The 19,463-nt window shown below is 45.2% G+C and overlaps 1 protein-coding gene across 1 annotated transcript in view; it reads right to left on the bottom strand.

The window, feature by feature from the left end:
- Window positions 1-19,257, bottom strand: part of LOC117346711 (ADAMTS-like protein 2) — a 114,205-nt gene extending 94,948 nt beyond the window's left edge. Inside the window, exon 1 of the mRNA XM_033916729.1 lies at window positions 19,061-19,257. Coding sequence (XP_033772620.1) covers window positions 19,061-19,138 — 78 coding nt within the window. The 5' untranslated portion in view covers window positions 19,139-19,257. The remainder of the gene's footprint in view (window positions 1-19,060) is intronic.
- Window positions 19,258-19,463: the final 206 nt, after the last annotated feature.

Raw genomic sequence — 19,463 nt, 5'->3', positions numbered from 1 at the left:
CGGAATTGGGGTTAGAGGAGTTCCAAGAAAGAGGAATGAAGGGAGGGAGGATGCCGTGTAGGATCTTGAAAGTGAGGCAGGCACATTTGAAGTGGACTCTGAAGATTATCGGAAGCCAGTGGAGCTTGGACAAAAGCGGTGAGACGTGGTCGAATTTGCTTTTTGTGAAGATAAGCTTAGCAGCGGCATTCTAAATCTGCTGGAGTCTTTGAAGGTTTTTCTTTGTTAGGCTTAGGTAGATAGCGTTGCAGTAGTCCAGTCTGGAAAGGATGGTGGATTGGACAAGGAGGGCAAAGTGTTTTTGATGGAAACAGGTTCTCACTTTCTTCAGCATGTGAAGGCTGAAGAAACATTTTTTTACTAGGGAGTTGAGGTGATCTTTTTGAACCATATTTGAAAAAAAAAAAAAAAAAAATCTAAATGAGAAATGCACAAAACCCAGCCGTTGGGACTTAAAAGGGGCCAGCATTCATAGCACACTGGCCACACAGACATTCCAGTAGAACAGTGGGGTACCTTAGAAGGCTAAACACTTCACCTAGGGACCAGGGACAGTTAACTCAAAGATTCCACTCAAATCAGAACCCTACACCGAAATAGATACACACTCTGCAACACTAAAAGGCCTTAATCACACACACAGATCATCCACACAGCACAACATAGAACAGCAGGAAGAAAACAAAAAGAAAAAAGAAGTGGAGAAAAGGCCTCAGTTCTGCTTCATCTGGAAAAAAAAAACTCCACTTCTTCAAAATAAACACTCCTGCCTATGAACAAAAAGTATAGAAAAAAGCACTGTGATAGCCTGCAGAGTGATATCAAACAGCACGCCGGGGTACACCGCCCCAAATCGTGATATTGTGGGTAAGTGAGCACTGCAGCACAACGGTCCAGGATATTGCAAAGGAGGCAGATAAAAAAGAAAAAAACCCACTTAGCTGCTACTGGCATCCAGGCACTTCTCAGTCCAAAACTTCACCTCCCGGGCCTTGCAGCCAATAAACCCAACGGGGAACCCTCCGTTTCGCTTTGTCTCGCTGCGTCAGGGGTATCGGTTCCACTGCTTCACATGCATACTTTCCAGACCCACCATGCTTCTCAGGCTCTCATTCCACTTCACAAATCACTACTGGCGCCAGAACCTTAGAAGGCCCTGTAGTGAACTTCACATAAAAGGTCTCAGGTAGAGAATGACACGGTGACAAAATTCATCACCATTCCCGTCCCCGCAGATAACCGCGGGAAATAATCCCTTGTCATTTTCTAGTGTCTATTTCAACCTCAGTCCTTCTACACCAGCATTCTTCAAAGCAAAGCTTGCGGGTCAGTGGTTGTGGCCATTCATACTCTGATTCTTATGTGAGCCAAGGATAATGAAGCCATTGTGACATCACTGATGTGATTGGCTCTTAGGCACTGGTGGAATGAGGCATTATGACATCACAATATCTGCTCTGGATACCAGAGACTGTCATTCTGTAGTGTCTATCTCAACCTCAATCCTTCTACACCAACATTCTTCAAAGCAAAGCTTGCGGGGCAGTGGTTGTGGCCATTCATACTCTGATTCTTCCCTTTCTCCTTAAAGAATGACATGAAGATGGTTTCCCGCGGGGACGGGAACGGTGATGAATTTTGTCACCGTGTTATTCTCTAGTCTCAGGTACATATCTCACCATAACCCCTTTACATTGCATGCTGAGCTCTCCAAAACTCACCCACAACCTACTGTATATCTCCCCAGTAGCTCTTATGCCTGCAGGTGTCACCTATATGTCAATACAGTAAGTTTTTGGTGGATTCACACTGTCCGCCACAAGCATAGGAGCCAACTTTTCAAAACGACTGGGGGTGCTGAACTCATAGCTCACAACAAATTTCCCCTCACCCAGAAAAGAATTTTAAAAAAAAAAAAAAAAGGAAAAACAAAATGTTTCTGGTAGTGAATGACCAGTCTGCATCTAAAGGCTCCTTTTACGAAGGTGCGCTAGCGTTTTTAATGCACGCACCGGATTAGCGCGCGCTAGCCAAAAAACTACCGCCTGATCAAGAGGAAGCGGTAGCGGCTAGCGCACACGGCATTTTAGCACGCGCTATTCTGCACGTTAAGGCCCTAACGCACCTTCGTAAAAGGAGCCCTAAGTGTCAAGAACGGTGCAATTAATGTGGATAAATCAAAAGCTAGGATTCGAACATTCTCTCCTCCTCCTGGCAACTTGTTAGCATCATACATTCTCTCTCTCTCTCCATTCAAGCCATTCAACCAGTCCATCTCTTCCTTCAGCCCATCTACATCACACTCTACTTCCCCCAATTTTTTCCATTTTCTCTGAAGTTCTTCTTCCCCCTCACTCTTCCTTCTGCATTTTTTTTTTTTAATTTTTCTCCCTTTGCATAGGCATAATTTGATATTTTATATTTGGGGGCAAGGAATTGAATAACTCTGCCCACTCCACTCCCTAAATCTTTTTAGCCTATTCTGTTTCTCATTTTCCCTTGACCCAACCTTCTATTTCCCTCAGTAAGCTCCAATAAACTTTCCCCTAGCTAGTTGCCATTCCATGCCGGTTCGGCTCACCCATCCCCTTACTGATTCCCACTTCTTACTCTTCTCTACAAGTGATACTTCCTTTTGTTTATAGATTTAACTAGGGTTACCATACATCTGGATTTCTCCGGACATGTCCTCCTTTTGAGGACATGTCCAGGCGGCTTTTCAAAACCCGGCACTTTGTTCGGGATTTTGAAAAGCTTTCCTTCGTGCAGGAGGGCTTCCGTGCATGCGCGAAAGTGCTGCCTGACGAGAACAGGCAGCGGGGGCTGGGATTGGAGGCGGAGCTGGGGCGGTCTTGGGAGTGGGATGGGTGGGCCTGGGGGCCGGATGGAAAATCTGGTGATCCTAGATTTAACTCATCTTCAATTTGTGACTTCCCATTAACCACATGCTTGGATTATTTTCCTGCTCTGCTCTCCCTAGCCCGTAGCACTCATAGATTCCAGACCAATGGCCACCTTCTGCCGGGAAGGGGTATAACGCAGACCTCACGGACCTGACGGACCTCGCGGATCTAAACCCGCACGTCCTTAAAAATCTGAGGTCCGTGCCGCTTGTAGTTGGTTTCTGGCTCTGACAGACCTCGGTGACAATTTAGCGCTGACGGATCTGTCTCGGCATAGGGAGGGAAAAGTATTAGGATCCGTCAGCGCTAAAATGTCACCGAGGTCTGTCAGAGCCAGAGACTAGTGCTAGTGCTGGAGCGGGCTCTAAAACGAATCCTTTAAACTGGTTTCCTGCAGCCCCAGTAAATCGGCTCTGACAGACCTCGGTGACATGGTAGCGCTGACAGATCCTAATACTTTTCCCTCCCTATGCTGAGACGGAGCCGTCAGCGCTAAATTGTCACCGAGGTCTGTCAGAGCCAGAAACCAACCACAAGCGGCACGGACCTCAGATTTTTAAGGACGTGCGAGTTTAGAACCGCGAGGTCCGTCATGTCCGCGTTTTACCCCTTCCCCCTTCTGCCTGCAGAGTCCACATCAAGATTCTTTGCCATATGCTCAACCTAAGCTCTGGAAGAGCAGCAAGAATCACAGTTTGAAGCCTCAGAGATTACACGATGAAAGGGAAGAACAAGTTCTAGCAGCGCAGGGCATAGTGCACTCACACTGTGCCTTTGGGATATTTGCTCCAGTGGCCAAGGAATAAGCATCCAGCTCAAGGAGCCGCGTTGAGACCTGGGAGGTGGAGCGGAGCATGGATTCAGCAATTAAGCAAGAAGAAAGCCAAGGACCAGGGAAAACACAGTTTGGGAGACAGCGTGCCCCTTCTCCCCCACCTCCAGCGCTGCAAATGGCCTCCTGCCACCTCCTCCTGCTGCTACGCTACTTCGTTAAGCACACATAGCCCAGTGCCCCACCATTTCTACCTACTATGGAATATAATGGGGGATGACATTTTTAATATTGAGGAATGGGAACAGTGTTACTCTCCATTCTCCTTGCAGTTCAGTCTCTGGCCATAGCTCTTCTCATAGCTCCAGAGCTTTTTTGGCTCTTCAGCAACCAGGAATAGGGCATTGCTTCGCTATGATTTTTCTGTTCTTTTTTCTTCAAGGTGTAAGTACTTCTGCAACCAAAGCTGCTGCTCAGGTGACAGCTTCTGTCTCTTGAATCTAAAATTATCTTGGTGAAGAAAATCACTCGTAGTCTGCTCCGACCGCCTCTTCCTGTAGTAAAGTCGGGCTACACCAATCAGTAGCTGCTTTGCCACGCAGACTGCGAATGAGGGAGTCTGCGATTCGCAAACCTCAAATTTGTGGGGGAACACTGTACACATACTTGCTCTTGGGTAGAAAACCATATTTGAGACAAGGACCATAGACATCATCTCAACACTGGCCTGGAGACAGATAGAGGAGTGGTGTCTTGGTTCTTCAACCTTTTGACACCTATGGACCGGCGGAAATAAAATAATTATTTTGTGGACCGGCAGTTGAAGAATACTGGGCTAAGTCATGCCCATCTCCACTCAGTCTCCGCCCCAGACCCCGCCTCCATAATAATACTAATTGTAACACCATTTTTTCCATTCATTTTTCATATATACACACAATATAATTGTATTAACAACACATAATGGTTAACCACAAAATTAAAATACACAAAGCACACTGTATGCTTTTTAACATTCGTTCCTACCAGAAAACAGATAACCCCATGTAAATGCAGGACCAAAAACTAAAAGTACTAATATTTACAAGCAAACCCTAAGATGCAAGACTCTGCAAGCAATACAACCCCAGAGGAAAAAAAACCAAATGCATTTCTTCCTGAACAGACAAATCAATCACTAAATTAAAAAAAACAACCAAAAACATTTCCTCTACCATTGTTGTCTCTTTCCCTCCGTGTGCCTTGCCTTCTGGTCTGCCCCCTGGTGTTATCTTTGGGCCGGTCCACTGTGCGATCAATGCAGCGTCTTCGGTCCGGCTTCCTGAGTGCTGTATTGCACAAAGCTGTGGGCAGTGGCTCCTTACGCACGTTCCGCGCCTCATCTGGAAGCCTTCCCTCTGACGTTGCAATGTCAGAGAGAAGGCTTCCGGTTCAGGCGCAGGCCGCGCATAGGAGCCTTTTCCCACGGCTTTGTACACTGCAGCATTCACGGAGCTGGCCTGAAGATGCCGTGTTCATCGCACCGTGGACCAGCGGCTGAAGAGCGCTGTCTTAGGCCCGATGGATGTGCCACCCCTGTGGACCGGCAGAAAATTTCTGCAGACCAACACCGGTCCACGGGCCGGCGGTTGAAGAACACTGCCTAAGACCATCAGAAATATGTGTTTTCCGATGGTCTTAGGCAACTCCTGTGAAAGGGTTGTTCGACCCCCCAAAGGGGTCGCAACCCACAGGTTGAGAACCGCTGGCTTAGAGCCATTCGAGATTTTTGGGATGAGAAATCATTGCACACATTAATTCATGCCTTTGTATTGTCAAAACTAGATTATGGTAATTTAGTATATGCAGGCATTGGGTCAGGACAGATGAAGCATTTGCAAACAGTGCAGAATACTGCAATTAGATTACTAGGCCAGGTATTTATTCGTGATCATGTGACACCTTTGTATTTAAAATTCCATCGGTTACCAATGGAATTTAGGATCAAATTTAAGATCCTAATGTTAGCACACAGAGCATTATTCCAGTTACAGCCTTCATATTTTCTAATTTGGTGCTATTTTATACCCCCAGGGTGTTTATTACAATCTCCGAATGACAATAGGGTAGTTGTTCCTCATATTTCAAAGGCACATCTCGCATCAACTCGAGATTGTGCATTTTTTTATTTAGTTCCACGGTTATGGAATAATCTGCCCATAGACTTGAGAAAAGAAGACTCATATATAAATTTTAAAAGAGATTTAAAAGTACATTTTTTTCCAATTGGCTTTCTCTACTTAGAACAGAGTTTGGGACTGTGATCTGTGTTTTATTGTTTTACTATTAGAATTGTTACTGTTGAGATATTTGCTATGATATTTTATGGGGGTAAAAAAATTAACTTTTGTTCTTAATCTTTGCTTTTCTATTTTTAATGGAGTTCTTTTCTTGATGAATATGAACCGCTTAGATCCTTTTAGGCTGTTATGCAGTATATAAAGTTCTTAATAAGCATAAAAAAGGGGTAAGTTTTGTCTCGATTCCGTTCCTATGACTACCACTACCATTACTTCTACTACTACTACTACTACTACTATTTATATAGCGCTGAAAGGCTTTCCATATAGCCACACATTTCTGAATTCTGGCACAGTTTTTGTCCCCATTATCTCTCTTGAGCAAGCATTCAAGGCATCCTCCACACTCTGGAAAAAAACTCCCTAATGTAACTTCAATTTGTGTCCTCTGCTTCTCCCTCTCTGGAAAAGATCTGTTTGTATATTAAGAACCTTCATGCACTTAAACATCTGTATCATATCTCCCCTATTCATCCTTTCCTCTAAGAGAAATTTGATGAATTACAGAAACAGGATATTTCTTTAAGTACAAAATTACGACTAATAGACCACAACATATATTGATCTGAAGTTTGAACAAAGAAACTGAACAAAAAAATATATTAGTATAAAATTAAAAATTTGCATTATAGTCTAGTACAGTGGTTCCCAACCCTGTCCTGGAGGACCACCAGGCCAATCGGGTTTTCAGGCTAGCCCTAATGAATATGTATGGAGCAGATTTGCATGCTTGTCACTTCCATTATATGCAAATCTCTCTCATGCATATTCATTAGGGCTAGCCTGGTGGTCCTCCAGGACAGGGTTGGGAACCACTGGTCTAGTACATTTTTATTTTGAAGCTGGAGTGTGAGTTAGTGCTGCTGACTCTATAGCCCTGCCTATGCTGGATTCTCCTCCCCCGCCCATGGTGTCCAGTATCTCCCCATCCTTCCTTTTCCCAAAGGGTTCAGTGGCTTCCCTTCCCTGCCTTACCACCTCTGTGGTAGCACCAGCACGTCAGTCAGTTTGCCAACGAAACACTCATCCCATCTGGCGTAGAGCCTTGAGCTTCTGCAGATGCTCGAGGCCCACCGAGCCACGCCTCTTCGGAAACAGATGTTCAGAGAGGGAGGACTCCTTAGGCCTTGAGCACGTGCAGATGCTCAAGGCCCCGTGCCAGACGCCAGGAGAACCTGTGTGTCTGTGAGCCGACTGAAATGCTAGTGCCATTGCCCAGGTTGCAAGGCAGAGAAGGGAAGCCACAGAACACCTTGGTAGGGGGAGAGGAGGAGCAGATGCTGAATTATGCTACCCTAGGTGGATGCTTACTCCACCTAGTGGTCAGCCAGCTCTACCTTTACTTCACCAGCAGTATCACATTTATAGAGTGCATCCCTATACAGAGACACATATTGTCCATTTATGCATGTTTCCATACTGCTTTCTACTATGGATTCAGTGCACCAATGTGGATCACTCCTCACAATGGAAGTCTTTTTACGAAGTTTGCAGTAGCGATGCTGCACCGAAGCCCATTCAACTCCAATGGCTTCATAGAAACATAAAAGATGATGGCAGCTAAGGGCCATAGCCCATCAGGTCTGCCCACTCTACTGACCCACCCCCAAGTTTACTATCCTAGGGATCCCACTCCTGGTGATTTTTGATTTGATTTTGATTTGATTTCTTATATACCGCTATACCGTGAGGTTCAAAGCGGTTTACAATGAAGATAGATTACAGATACATTAAAATAAAATACAATAAAAATGGTACTTTGGATTTCCCTAGCTGTCCCGAAGGTTCCCTTGGCTTAACCCTTTAAGCTTCGATGCATTTGCCCTGGCAGAATCACTACCGCAGCTTTGTAAAAGGAGCCCAATATTTCCTAGTTCTTCTTAATCTATCTTCTGGATTTAACACTTTCAATCGCTATGTTTTATTGCGGTGTCTGGAGTCCTTTGGATTTCCAGGCACAGCAGTGCCTTGGTTCATGTCTTATTTTTCTGACCGTTAGGTCTGTTTGATCAGCTCCCTTCAGCCCCAGCACTGCTGAAAGCTGGAATATCTCAGGCTCTGCTGTCTCAGCCCTATTGTTCAATCTTTATTTCATGCTCTTCTGTTAAGTGTTTCATGATCTCAATATCCAGTATCATATATACACTGATGACATTCAATTTTTCTTGTCTTTTGATTCCTTTCTCTCCCTGGCCATTGAGAAACGTATGCTTTGTCTTCAAATAATGGTGAACGGTATGAAAATAGGTTAATGCTGAAATCTTGCAATGACTGAGCTCATAATACTTTATCCATTGGTGTGCTGGTAACTTTATAACAAGCTCTCTCTCTGGGCCTAGTCAGTCCTGCAATTTGGGAGGGGAGGGGAGGGCCCAGGGGAGTCACAGCATGCTGCTCAGAGACAGAAATTAGTAGAGGGGAGCGGCAATGATCTATTTATTTAGGTCCTCCAGCAAAGGTAAAAGGAAGTTTGGGGTGGGGGGCACAGAGCCCAAATTTTGGGAGCCAGTTATTAAACTAGCCATGGGGGGAGGGAGCCTACTTTAACCACCAGTTCTCAAAATTATTGAAAAAAACTTAAGAGAAAAGGGGTACACCGATGTCTGAGTGCAGGACAAAAGCGCTCCGACATAGATGCGCCAACAATTGTGCACAGGGATGAATGCGCACCGCCTGAAGCCATTATTACCATTCCCGTTAGCACTGTGAGGAGGGTTTGGGGGGGACCCCCAGTACACTGAGAAATACTCGCACTCACGTTGAGGGGGGGTTCCCCCACACACCGTCCGTCAGAGCAGAAGCGCCGGTGTTCGAGAGAAGAGTGGGACTTTTTGATGTATTGGGAGGTTCCCCCCCACCCCCTCAACGTGAGCACGAGTATTTGTCAGTTTAGTGAGGGGGTTCCCATTACACCCCTCTTCAATGTGAGCATGAGTATTTGTCAGTGTAGTGGGGGTTTCCCCCCCCCCTCATAGTGCTAATGGGAACGGTAATAATGGCTTCAGGTGGTGGCACACATTCGTCCCTGCGTGCCATTGTCGGCAGCTTTATCGGTGCACCAATGTCCGGCACGCTTTTGACGGTCATATGTAGAAATAAAACAAAAACATAAAGGAAAAAAATAATACCTTTTTTAATTTTACTAACTTAATGTAGTTTATGATTAGCTTTCAAAGATTAACCACTTCTTCTTCAGATCAGAAATAAGCAAATTTTGGCAACATCAATTTATATAAGGGAAACATAAACATTTTAGTGGTAGTTAGAGATCGGGTTTTCACAGATGTCTGGTAACCCTGACATGTCTTTTTTAGAGGATATGTCTGGGTGCCTGGATGAACTTTCCAAAATCCGCAGTTTGTCCAGATTTTGTAAAGCCCCACTACGTCTGGAGGGCCTCTGAGAATGCACGGATGACATCACATGCATCTGCGTATGCTCGGAGGTCCTCCAGATCCAGCGGGAAAGAAGTGACGAGGCTGTATGGGGGTGGGGCTGGGGACAGGGCCATGTGTCTGGGTTTTTATAGCTTCAGATATGGTAACCCTAGTTGGAGACAAAGAGGTGACAAAATACTTTCAATTTCTTGGTAGTGGAAAAGAAAGCCAAGGTCCCTCGTTACACTCATGTCACCCCTCTCCTTAAGTCACTTCATTGGCTCCCTATCTGCCTTCACATACAGTTCAAGCTCATAAGAACATAAGAATTGCCACTGCTTAGTCAGACCAGTGGTCCATCATGCCCAGCAGTTCGCTCACGCGGTGGCCCTCTGGTCTAAGACCAGCACCCTAACTGAGACTAGCCCTATCAGCGCACATTCTTGTCTAGCAGAAACGTGTCCAACTTTGTCTTGAATCCCTGGAGGGTGTTTTCTCCTATAACAGACTCCGGAAGAGCATTCCAGTTTTCTACCACTCTCTGGGTGAAGAAGAACTTCCTTACGTTTGTACGGAATCTATCCTCTTTCAACTTTAAAGAGTGCCCTCTCGTTCTCCCTACCTTGGAGAGGGTGAACAACCTGCCCTTATGTACTAAGTCTATCCCCTTCAGTACCTTGAATGTTTCGATCATGTCCCCTCTCGATCTCCTCTGTTCGAGGGAAAAGAGGCCCAGTTTCTCTAATCTTTCGCTGTAAGGCAGCTCTTTCAACCCCTTAACCATCTTAGTTGCTCTTCTCTGGACCCTTTTGAGTAGTACCGTGTCCTTCTTCATGTACGGCGACCAGTGCTGGACACAGTACTCCAGGTGAGGGCACACCATGGCCCAGTACAGCGGCATGATAACCTTCTCCGATCTGTTCGTGATCCCCTTCTTTATCATTCCTAGCATTCTGTTTGCCCTTTTTGTTGCCGCCGCACATTGTGTGGACGGCTTCATCGACTTGTCGATCAGAACTCCCAAGTCCCTTTCCAGGGAGGTCTCTCCAAGTACCGCCCTGGACATCCTGTATTTGTGCATGAGATTTTTGTTACCAACATGCATCACTTTACAGCTCCTATTGCTGACCTACAAGTGTGTTTATTCTTCTGCCCCTCAATATCTCTCCTCTCTTCTCTCTCCTTAAACACTTCCCAGAAAACTCCGTTCCTCAGATAAGTCACTCTTAGCGTTACCCTTCTCCTCCACTGCCAATTCCAGACTTTGTTCCTTTCATCTAATTGCCCCCTAGGCCTGGAATAAATTACCCGAGTTTGTCCACCAAGCCCCTTCCCTTCCCTTGTTTAAAAGCAGACTGAACACCCACCTTTTTGATATAGCCTTCAATCAATCCATAACCCCACAGCCCTCCAACCCTGTCAGCAGATTAGCCATTCCCCCTTGACTGTATCCATGACATCCTGTCTGTCTGTTTAAATTGTAAGCTCTGTTGAGCAGGGACTGTCTTCTTTGCGACTCTGTACAGGGCTGCATACATCTGGTAGCGCTATAGAAATAATTAATAGTATAGTATAGTATAATATAATATAATACAGGCATTTAAATATTAAAAGGGTATTAATCTACAAATAAATCTCTTCCAGAGATGGAGAAATGGTAACATTAGAGGGCATAAGATGAGACTGTGGGCTCCTTTTATTAAGCCGCGTTAGGGCTTTAAAGCGCGGAACAGCGCGTGCTAAATTGCTGCCAGCGCTAGACCTTAACGCCAGCATTGATCTGGCGTTTGTTCTAGTCACGTAGCTTGGGTATAGCGCACACTAAAATGCTGCTTGCGCTAAAAATGCTAATGCAGCTTAGTAAAAGGAGCCCTGTGCAGGGCAGGATTAACCAATAGGCCAAGTAGGCATGTGCCTAGGGCCCGAAATGGTTAGAGGGGCCCGATGAAGGAGGGCATCAACATTGTTTTTTCCAAATGGCGATGGGCCCCTCCAGCATCGATCAGCAACACGGGCCCCCCTCCCGATCGGCAATGCGGGCCCCACCTCGATCGGCAACGTGGCCTCCCCCATCAATGGAAAGTAAAACAAGCAAGCAACGCGGGTAAGCAAAGCAACAGGAACTGTAATTATGCAAGCGCTGCTGCTTGCCCAAAGCTTCCCTCTGATGCAGCTTCCTGTTTCCGCCTGGGCACATGGTGGGGTGGGGTGGGGCAGGGGGCCCAGTGTACTTGTGTGCTTAGGGGCCCTCGACAAATTAATCCTGACCTGGCCCTGTGGGGTGATAGACTCAGGTGGAACTTCAGGAAATACTTCAGGAGAGGGTAGTGGATACCTGGAATGCCCTCCCTAGAGAGGTGGTAGAGGCAAAAACAGTGACGGAGTTCAAAAATGCATGGGATAGACACAAAGGATCCCTTATTATTTTAAATTTTTCTATACCGTTTAAAACTAAACAGTTTACACCATTTACAATTTTAAAACAAAAACATGATAAAATAAACATACAAACAATCCTCAGAAATCATGACTACACAATAATACCATTGCTTTGCATAATAAAGATCATGAATAGTTCATCAACTCTGCCAGAGAGGAAAATTATTGGCTAGAGAAAGGCATCTTAAGTAATTTTCTAAACATGCCCTTTCACGACAATTTCGTATCTGACCCATCATGGAGTTCCATATCTTAACTCCTGCACAACAAAAAGTCATTTTACCAGTCTCAACAAGCCTTGGGTTCGCAGTCGTCTTCAGTAAAGCTAAATTCTCCGAGCGCAATTATCTTTTTGGTGTACAGTACTCCCCCCAAATTCACGGGGGGTTCCATTCCAGGAACCCCCGCGAATTTCAAAAAACCGCAAATGTGGTTTTTCGCCTGTCAAAAGTCAGGGGAGGCAGGAGAGGACAGCTGGAGCACCGGACGGGTGAAGAAAATCACTCATGGTCTGTTCCGACCACCTCGTCCTGTAGTAGTCGGGCTACACCAATCAGGAGCTGCTTTGATATGCAGCTCCTGATTGGTGTAGCCCAACTTTACTACAGGAAGAGGCGGTCAGAGTCGACTGCGAATGAGCGAGTCCACGATTTGTGAACTGCAAATTCTCGGGGGAACACTGTATAGCCAACTATATTATTTTTACACAATTCTGGAATGTTTCCATACAAGAACTGATGACAGGATCGACACAAAACTCTACAGATCAAGAACTATAACTTCATTTATGATGAGTAGGAGTGGTGCTTAAATGGTAGCCCCAGCAGGGAAGCCGATGCTGGACTAACTTCTATGGTCTGGGTCCAGTATGTGGCAAGACGGATCGGGGATAGGCTGGAGTTAGCTTGGATAGTGATTCCAGTGGAGCCAATGCCAGGCGGACTTCTACAGCCTGTGTCCCATGTGTGGCAATATGGATCAGGAGCAAGAAAGCACATTTTTATCACATTCATATAGTCTGAGTACAGGTCTTGCCTATCTCAGGGGAGAGAGAGAAAACATTTTATAGTGGAACTTAGCAAGTAAAATGAATAATTACTGGATTGCTGGTTTAAGTTTAAGTTTATTAGGATTTTATATACCGCCTATCAAGGTTATCTAAGGGGTTTTTACAATCAGGTACTCAAGCATTTTTCTCTCTCTGTCCCGGTGGGCTCACAATCTATCTAACGTACCTGGGGCTATGGAGGATTAAGTGACTTGCCCAGGGTCACAAGGAGCAGCGCGGGGTTTGAACCCACAACCCCAGGGTGCTGAGGCTGTAGATCCAACCACTGCGCCACACACTCCTCATAACATTACCCCTAAAATGAATGTGTCTGTTAGGCAGACTGCATGAACCACACGGGTCTTTTTATCTGCCGTCATCTACTATATGTTACTATGTTACATGGGCACAACATATATACTTATGTGCCTTTCCTGCTTAGGCATTTTAAGAACATATGCCATACTGGGTCAAACCAATGGACCATCTAACCTAGTATCTTGTTTCGTATTAATTTTGGGTCCAAAAAAACACACTAGGGTTTATTTTCGGGGTAACACGATGGTAAGCACCAAAAATAAAATATAGATAATCCACATGGAGAGATCCTAAGTATTTAGCACCAAAGACAGGAAGGAAACAAAATGAATGACACTGGAAACCCACAGCCCCCAAGCACAGCCTGTTAAATCTCAAAACGCAGGCGAAATTACCTGCTGAGTAAGAGACATCTATAAAGGACAGAGAAAGAGCACTGACGGTGTAAAGTCTGCAATCTCTCTGCCCCTTCCTAGGCCATATCTCCAGAGAGTGATCTAGCAGAAAGAAAGCAATCCTTACTCACATCATAACAGAAACACTAACACTAACTGGACAAAACCATACTACGCACATTCACCCTTCAGAACACACATTTAGTTATAATGCTCGCAATAGGCTTCAAAAACTGGTCACTAATGTCACAGAAGAGACAACACTGATCTCCACAGAATCGACCGAATACTACAATTAATCCAGAATAATAATAATAATAATAACAGTTTATATACCGCAGTACCGTTAAGTTCTATGCGGTTTACAAAAGATTAGTGAAGTACAAGTTGAGTTGACGTACAAGTTGAATTAACTTAAAGGATGTGGGAACAATAGAGAGAAAGGGCAGGAACACCGTTAGGGAGGGGAAAGAGAGAAGAACAAGAACAAGAGAGAAGAACAAGCATACAACACTCACCCCTGACACAAATACAATCGTTGGACACAGACCGCATTGACTGTGCTCCGATTCTCCTTATTTTGAATGTTTCCAAGATTTTTTTGTGGTCACATCGAAACGGTCCCCAGAAGGTGGTTGTTTAATACCAAAACACGGACCGTGTCGGGTCCATACCACAGAACTAATATTGTGTGGCCAGAAGGATTTGTCAATGATATGCATCACTTTTACCTGTGAAGACTTTTCACAATAAACGTGTCATCAAGATCATAATTTCCACCGTTTTGTTCTTTTCTTGGTTGTCTCCTTTCTATTGTGGAACCATTTGGCGATTCTCTCTCGCTTGGCTCAGACATTTCTTTTCACCACAAATGCTACCTCCACAGAACATAAGCACCACATTCACCTCTTCCCCTCAGAGTACCAAGATGCCAAGGATGAACATCTCAAAAGTGAAAATTTTCAAAAGGATATAAATCTAGATTGGTGTGTCCTACTGCTTTGCAAAAGAAAAAAAAAAAACCCAGCATAAAATATTTGTTTTTCTTTGGTGCCTCTGACATGATATAAATATGTTTAAATGATTTTTATTATTCCAGCAGTAAGAAGCAAATACAAACAGTAGTACCATTCAGGAAATAACATTTTCAACAATATAATCAGTTCCCCTCCCATCCCCCCTCCCTCCCCTCCCCTCCCCAAGAATCCATGGCCAGTCCATGGAGAGTGGGAATAAAATTTTAAAGATTCAAAAGTCTACTGCGAGCACGCGGTGTGAGGTCCTGCCAGAAGTGCTCCCACACCTGACAAAATTTGCGACCCGGGCCAAGAGTCAAATCTCCCACCATGCGTCTCTCCAGTGTTGCGTGCACTGTCATTAGGGATCTCCATTGTGCATATGACGGGGGATCACGGGAGAGCCAGTTGGTGAGGATGGCTTTTTTTCCCATCAAAAGGGCTCTGGAGATAAATGCTGACATTCCCCTGGGTTTGGGTGAGGCTATATTATAAAATCCAAATAACGCCCTCGGTTGCGGAAGCCATCGCCTTCCCCAAAGCGATGTGGTATATAGGCCAAGATGTCTCCAAAACTGTTGGATTGCGGGGCAGGCCCAAAACATGTGACTCAAAGATGCATGAGCCTGATTGCATTTCGGGCAAGAATGCAACGCAGTAATCCCCATCCAGGCTGCACGTTCCGGTGGAATGTAAAGTCTAAGGACAATTTTCAATTGCATTTTGACATAATGTAAATAAAGTGGAGGCAACATGGGACAATTTTCAAATAAATTTATACGGGTAACTATGGTGTTTACCCAGGTAAACTCTCTGGGCTGGAAACTCGATTATTGTAACATCGCCTACTTGGCACTCCCCGAGAAATACATGCGGCGATTGCAACTGGTTCAAAATACAGCGGTTAGACTACTTTGTGGATTGAAGAAGTTTGATCATGTGACACCTTCCTATCGACTTTTACACTGGCTACCAATGGAGGCACGTGTGAAATTCAAGTTTGGTTGTTTTTGTTTCAAGGTACTTTATGGCTTAGCCCCTAAATACATAACAGACCTTTTCTCTTTCTCAACCAACAGACACAAGCGAAGCTCACACCTGAACTTCGTTTCTCCACCGGTTAGAGGTTGTAAATTTAAAAGTCATCATCAACATCTTCTCGCACATCAAGCAGCATTATGGGGTAAAGACCTTGAACAATTGCTTGTGCCTACTACCTATGGAGAATTCAGGAAACGTCTGAAAACACATCTATTCCTGAAATACTTAAGAGACCAACCCATTCAATCTTAGTCCTTAACAACCGAGCGCAAGAATCACCTGTCGCTAAATCTGTACTTTGTTTGTTCTTTCAATCTGTAACTCTGTTTATTCACTCAATCTGTAACATTTCTAAGCATTGTAAACCGCATAGAACTTCACGGTCCTGCGGTATATAAACTGTTATTATTATTATTATAGGTACATGTAGCTGCTAGGATAAAGGATGGGGAAGAGTGAAGTAAATTATGCAGGAAAGCATGCTTAGATTTCTTTCTACTGGTTAGGACACTTGCCTTTTCTCCTCTTTGGCATGAATTATAAGCTAAATGCTAATTGATTTGCTTTTTTCATGGAAAGAATATAGGGCCCCTTTTACAATGCCGTGGTAACGATGCTGCCGTGGTAAATGCACCAAAGCCCTTAGGAATTAACTGGGCTACCGTGGCTTTGTAAAATGGGCCTATAATGATTTAAAAGGGAATGTTGTTGAAATAATTGGAGGTTTTAGACCGGTTACTGAAAATTAGCTGTATGCATTATCTGTGCATTAGGAGGCTTGCCTCCATTTTTAGCTAATTTAAAATCACAAATACTAAACTAAAATTTAAACATTAGAAATCAGTGCATAATGCATAAACATGTTGAAATATTATTCTAACCAGTTGTTTTGGCATTTGTTTGAAATTAAAGGTCATTTTTAGCCCAGAATGACAAGAAAAGACCCTGAAATGTTGGTGTTTTTCCTGTCATCATTATAAATAATGAAATACTCTTCATTAAAGAGCGTAGGCTACTGAAAAATAATGTACTGTATAGTATTTTGGGGGGGGGGATTCTCTAAACATCACCTAGGTTAGGCACCCTAATTGGCAACATCTAGCCAAAATCCGTGCACAACTTAATTTTTAAAAAATCAGTTTAATTGGCATAGTAATGACTATGCCATTAAAACTTTTTTTAAACAATTTTTAAATGACAAAAGTTGTGCATGGAATTCCAGGTGGCGTCTAGCAGCGCTTAAGTCAAGGCACTGGCACCTAATGATGCCTACCTGAAAAGTAGGTGTGGCTAGAGGCGGAGAATAGGCATGGCATGACTTAGGCATTGTTAGGCATCTGTGGCAGGCGCCAGGAAATTCGTGGCCTAATGTAACGGCACCTACTGCTATGACACCTAGCAATGCCTGAGTCAAGTTAGGCGCCAGTAGGTGAAAACTTAACAAGAACCATCGCAGAACGGCACCTGGGTGTAATCATTAGTGAAGATATGAAAACTGCCAATCAGGTGGAGAAAGCCTCAGCCAAGGCTAGACAAATGCTAGGATGCATCCGGAGACGTTTTATCAGCCGTAAGCCTGGAGTCATAATGCCGTTGTACAGGTCGATGGTGAGACCTCATCTGGAGTACTGTGTTCAGTTTTGGAGGCCACATTATCAAAAGGATGTGAAGAGAATGGAGTCGGTTCAGCGTATAGCCACTAAGATGGCCTCGGGACTTAAGGATCTCCCATATGAAGAACGTCTAAGCAGGCTGCAGTTATAGTCTCTCAAAGAACGCAGAGAAAGGGGAGACATGATAGAGACATTCAAGTATCTTAAGGGCCGTATTGAGGTGGAGGAAGATATCTTCTTCCTTATGGGTCGCACGACAACCAGAGGGCATCCGCTCAAACTCAAAGGTGGGGGATTTCATGGTGACATCAGGAAATACTTCTTCACCAAAAGAGTGGCTGATCGATGGAATGGTCTTCCACGTCAAGTAGTTGAGGCCAGTAACGCACTCGACTTCAAGGGACGATGGGATTAACATGTAAGTTCGCTCCGGGGAAAAGCTTAAAAAAGAAGGTTCTTGTTGAGGAAGGGTTCTTGGAGTGGGTTCGCTCCGGGAAAGTCTTAGAGGGAGGGTTCTTGTTGAGGGAGGGTTCTTCGAGTGGGCAGACTTGTTGGGCCAACGGCCCTTTTCTGCTGTCATACTCTATGTTTCTATGTATTCTGTAAACAGTGCCTAGCGGTTGATTGACAACTGTGCCAAGTTTTGCTTAGAAGTTAGGCACCGTTTATAGAATCAGACCCTTTGCGAAAAGTATGTTATATTGCTCTCCAAAAAGAACATTTTTGGAAAACAAAATACAAATTCCTGAAAAGAACATGGGAAAATAAAATTAATTGGGGGAGGAGGGCTGCACCCCCCTCGATCAGGCCCAAAATATAATCCCTAACCCAACAGAAAAGACACACCACATTCTTCTCCTCAAAGTGGTCCTGAAATACCTAACATCACTATATATACACTCTTTAAAGTTGAAAGAGGATCGATTCCGTTCAAACTTAAGGAAGTTCTTCTTCACCCAGAGAGTGGTGGAAAACTGGAACGCTCTCCCGGAGGCTATCGTAGGGGAAAACAATCTCCAGGGATTCAAGACAAAGTTAAACAAGTTCCTACTGAACAAGGTCGTACGCTAGTAAGGCTAGTCTCAGTTAGGACACTGGTCTTTGACCAAAAGGGCCGCCGCGTGAGCGCACTGCTGGGCGCGATGGACCACTGGTCTGACCCAACAGCGGCATCTCTTATGTTCCTATGTACTGTACTCACCCCCTCAGACTAGATCCCAAATATTATCCCTAACCCCACAAAACAGACCCCCAAATACTACTCCGAACCTCATCAGAATAGCCAGACTACACTCAGGGCTCCTTTTACAAAGGTGCGTTAGGGCCTTAAGGCGCGGAATAGCGCGCAGCTAAAACGCCCCACGCGCTAGCCCCTACCGCCTCCTCTTGAGCAGGTGGTAATTTTTCGGGTAGGTGCGCTAATCCAGCGCGCGCGCTAAAAACGCTAGCGCACCTTTGTAAAAGGAGCCCTTGGCTCCTCAGAAAAGTCCCAAAGTAGTAACCCTAACCCCACACCTTCTCTGAACAATCCCAAAATACTAACCCCTCACCCTACAGCATAGCACCAAAAGCGCCCATCAGAATAGATCCGAAATACAACCCCACACTGAACTCACCCCCGATATGATCCCTAACCCCAGAAAGCGGGCACACCGCCCTCTCTCGTCTTTCCTCTCGGCCATTAAGAGATGAAAGCGCTATCGTTTCGTTTCGTTTCCTGCTCAGAGAAGAGGCAACGAATGGAACCGGAGCAGGACATGGGAAAGGATCGTCCCGATCCCAAGCCGGGAAGCCCTTACCTCACTGTCCACGGTGAGAGCCCGGAGCAGGCAGAGGAGCGCCAGCAGAGACACGGGTCGCCCGCAGGAGGTGGCCATCCTGCAGCAGAGCCAGAAGGCAGCGAGAGGAAGCCCGCATGGCTGAGTAATTAATGCCTTTCCAAGCCGGTCCGGGGCTCCGAGTCGCAGCGCTCCTCTGCCTTTGATTGACAAGCCAACCTGAGATGCCCGCGCGAGTCGGAGGCGGGGGAGGGGCGGAGGGCTTCACGCGGCTCTCATTGGCTCCTCCGCTGACTCCTCCTCGTTACTATGGACCCGCCCTGCCCCCGGCCTCCAACTTCAGAAGAGGGGAGCGAGGCCGGAGAAGAAACTTCCCTTCGCTATTCGGCTATATTTCTTTCCAAAAGGCGTCGGATTTCGTTCC

This window comes from Geotrypetes seraphini, chromosome 12 (assembly GCF_902459505.1).
Source record: "Geotrypetes seraphini chromosome 12, aGeoSer1.1, whole genome shotgun sequence".
In the NCBI taxonomy this organism is placed as follows: Eukaryota; Metazoa; Chordata; class Amphibia; order Gymnophiona; family Dermophiidae; genus Geotrypetes; species Geotrypetes seraphini.
The sequence above is the reverse complement of the archived record's forward strand: the minus strand, read 5'-3'. Positions and strand labels throughout refer to the sequence as shown.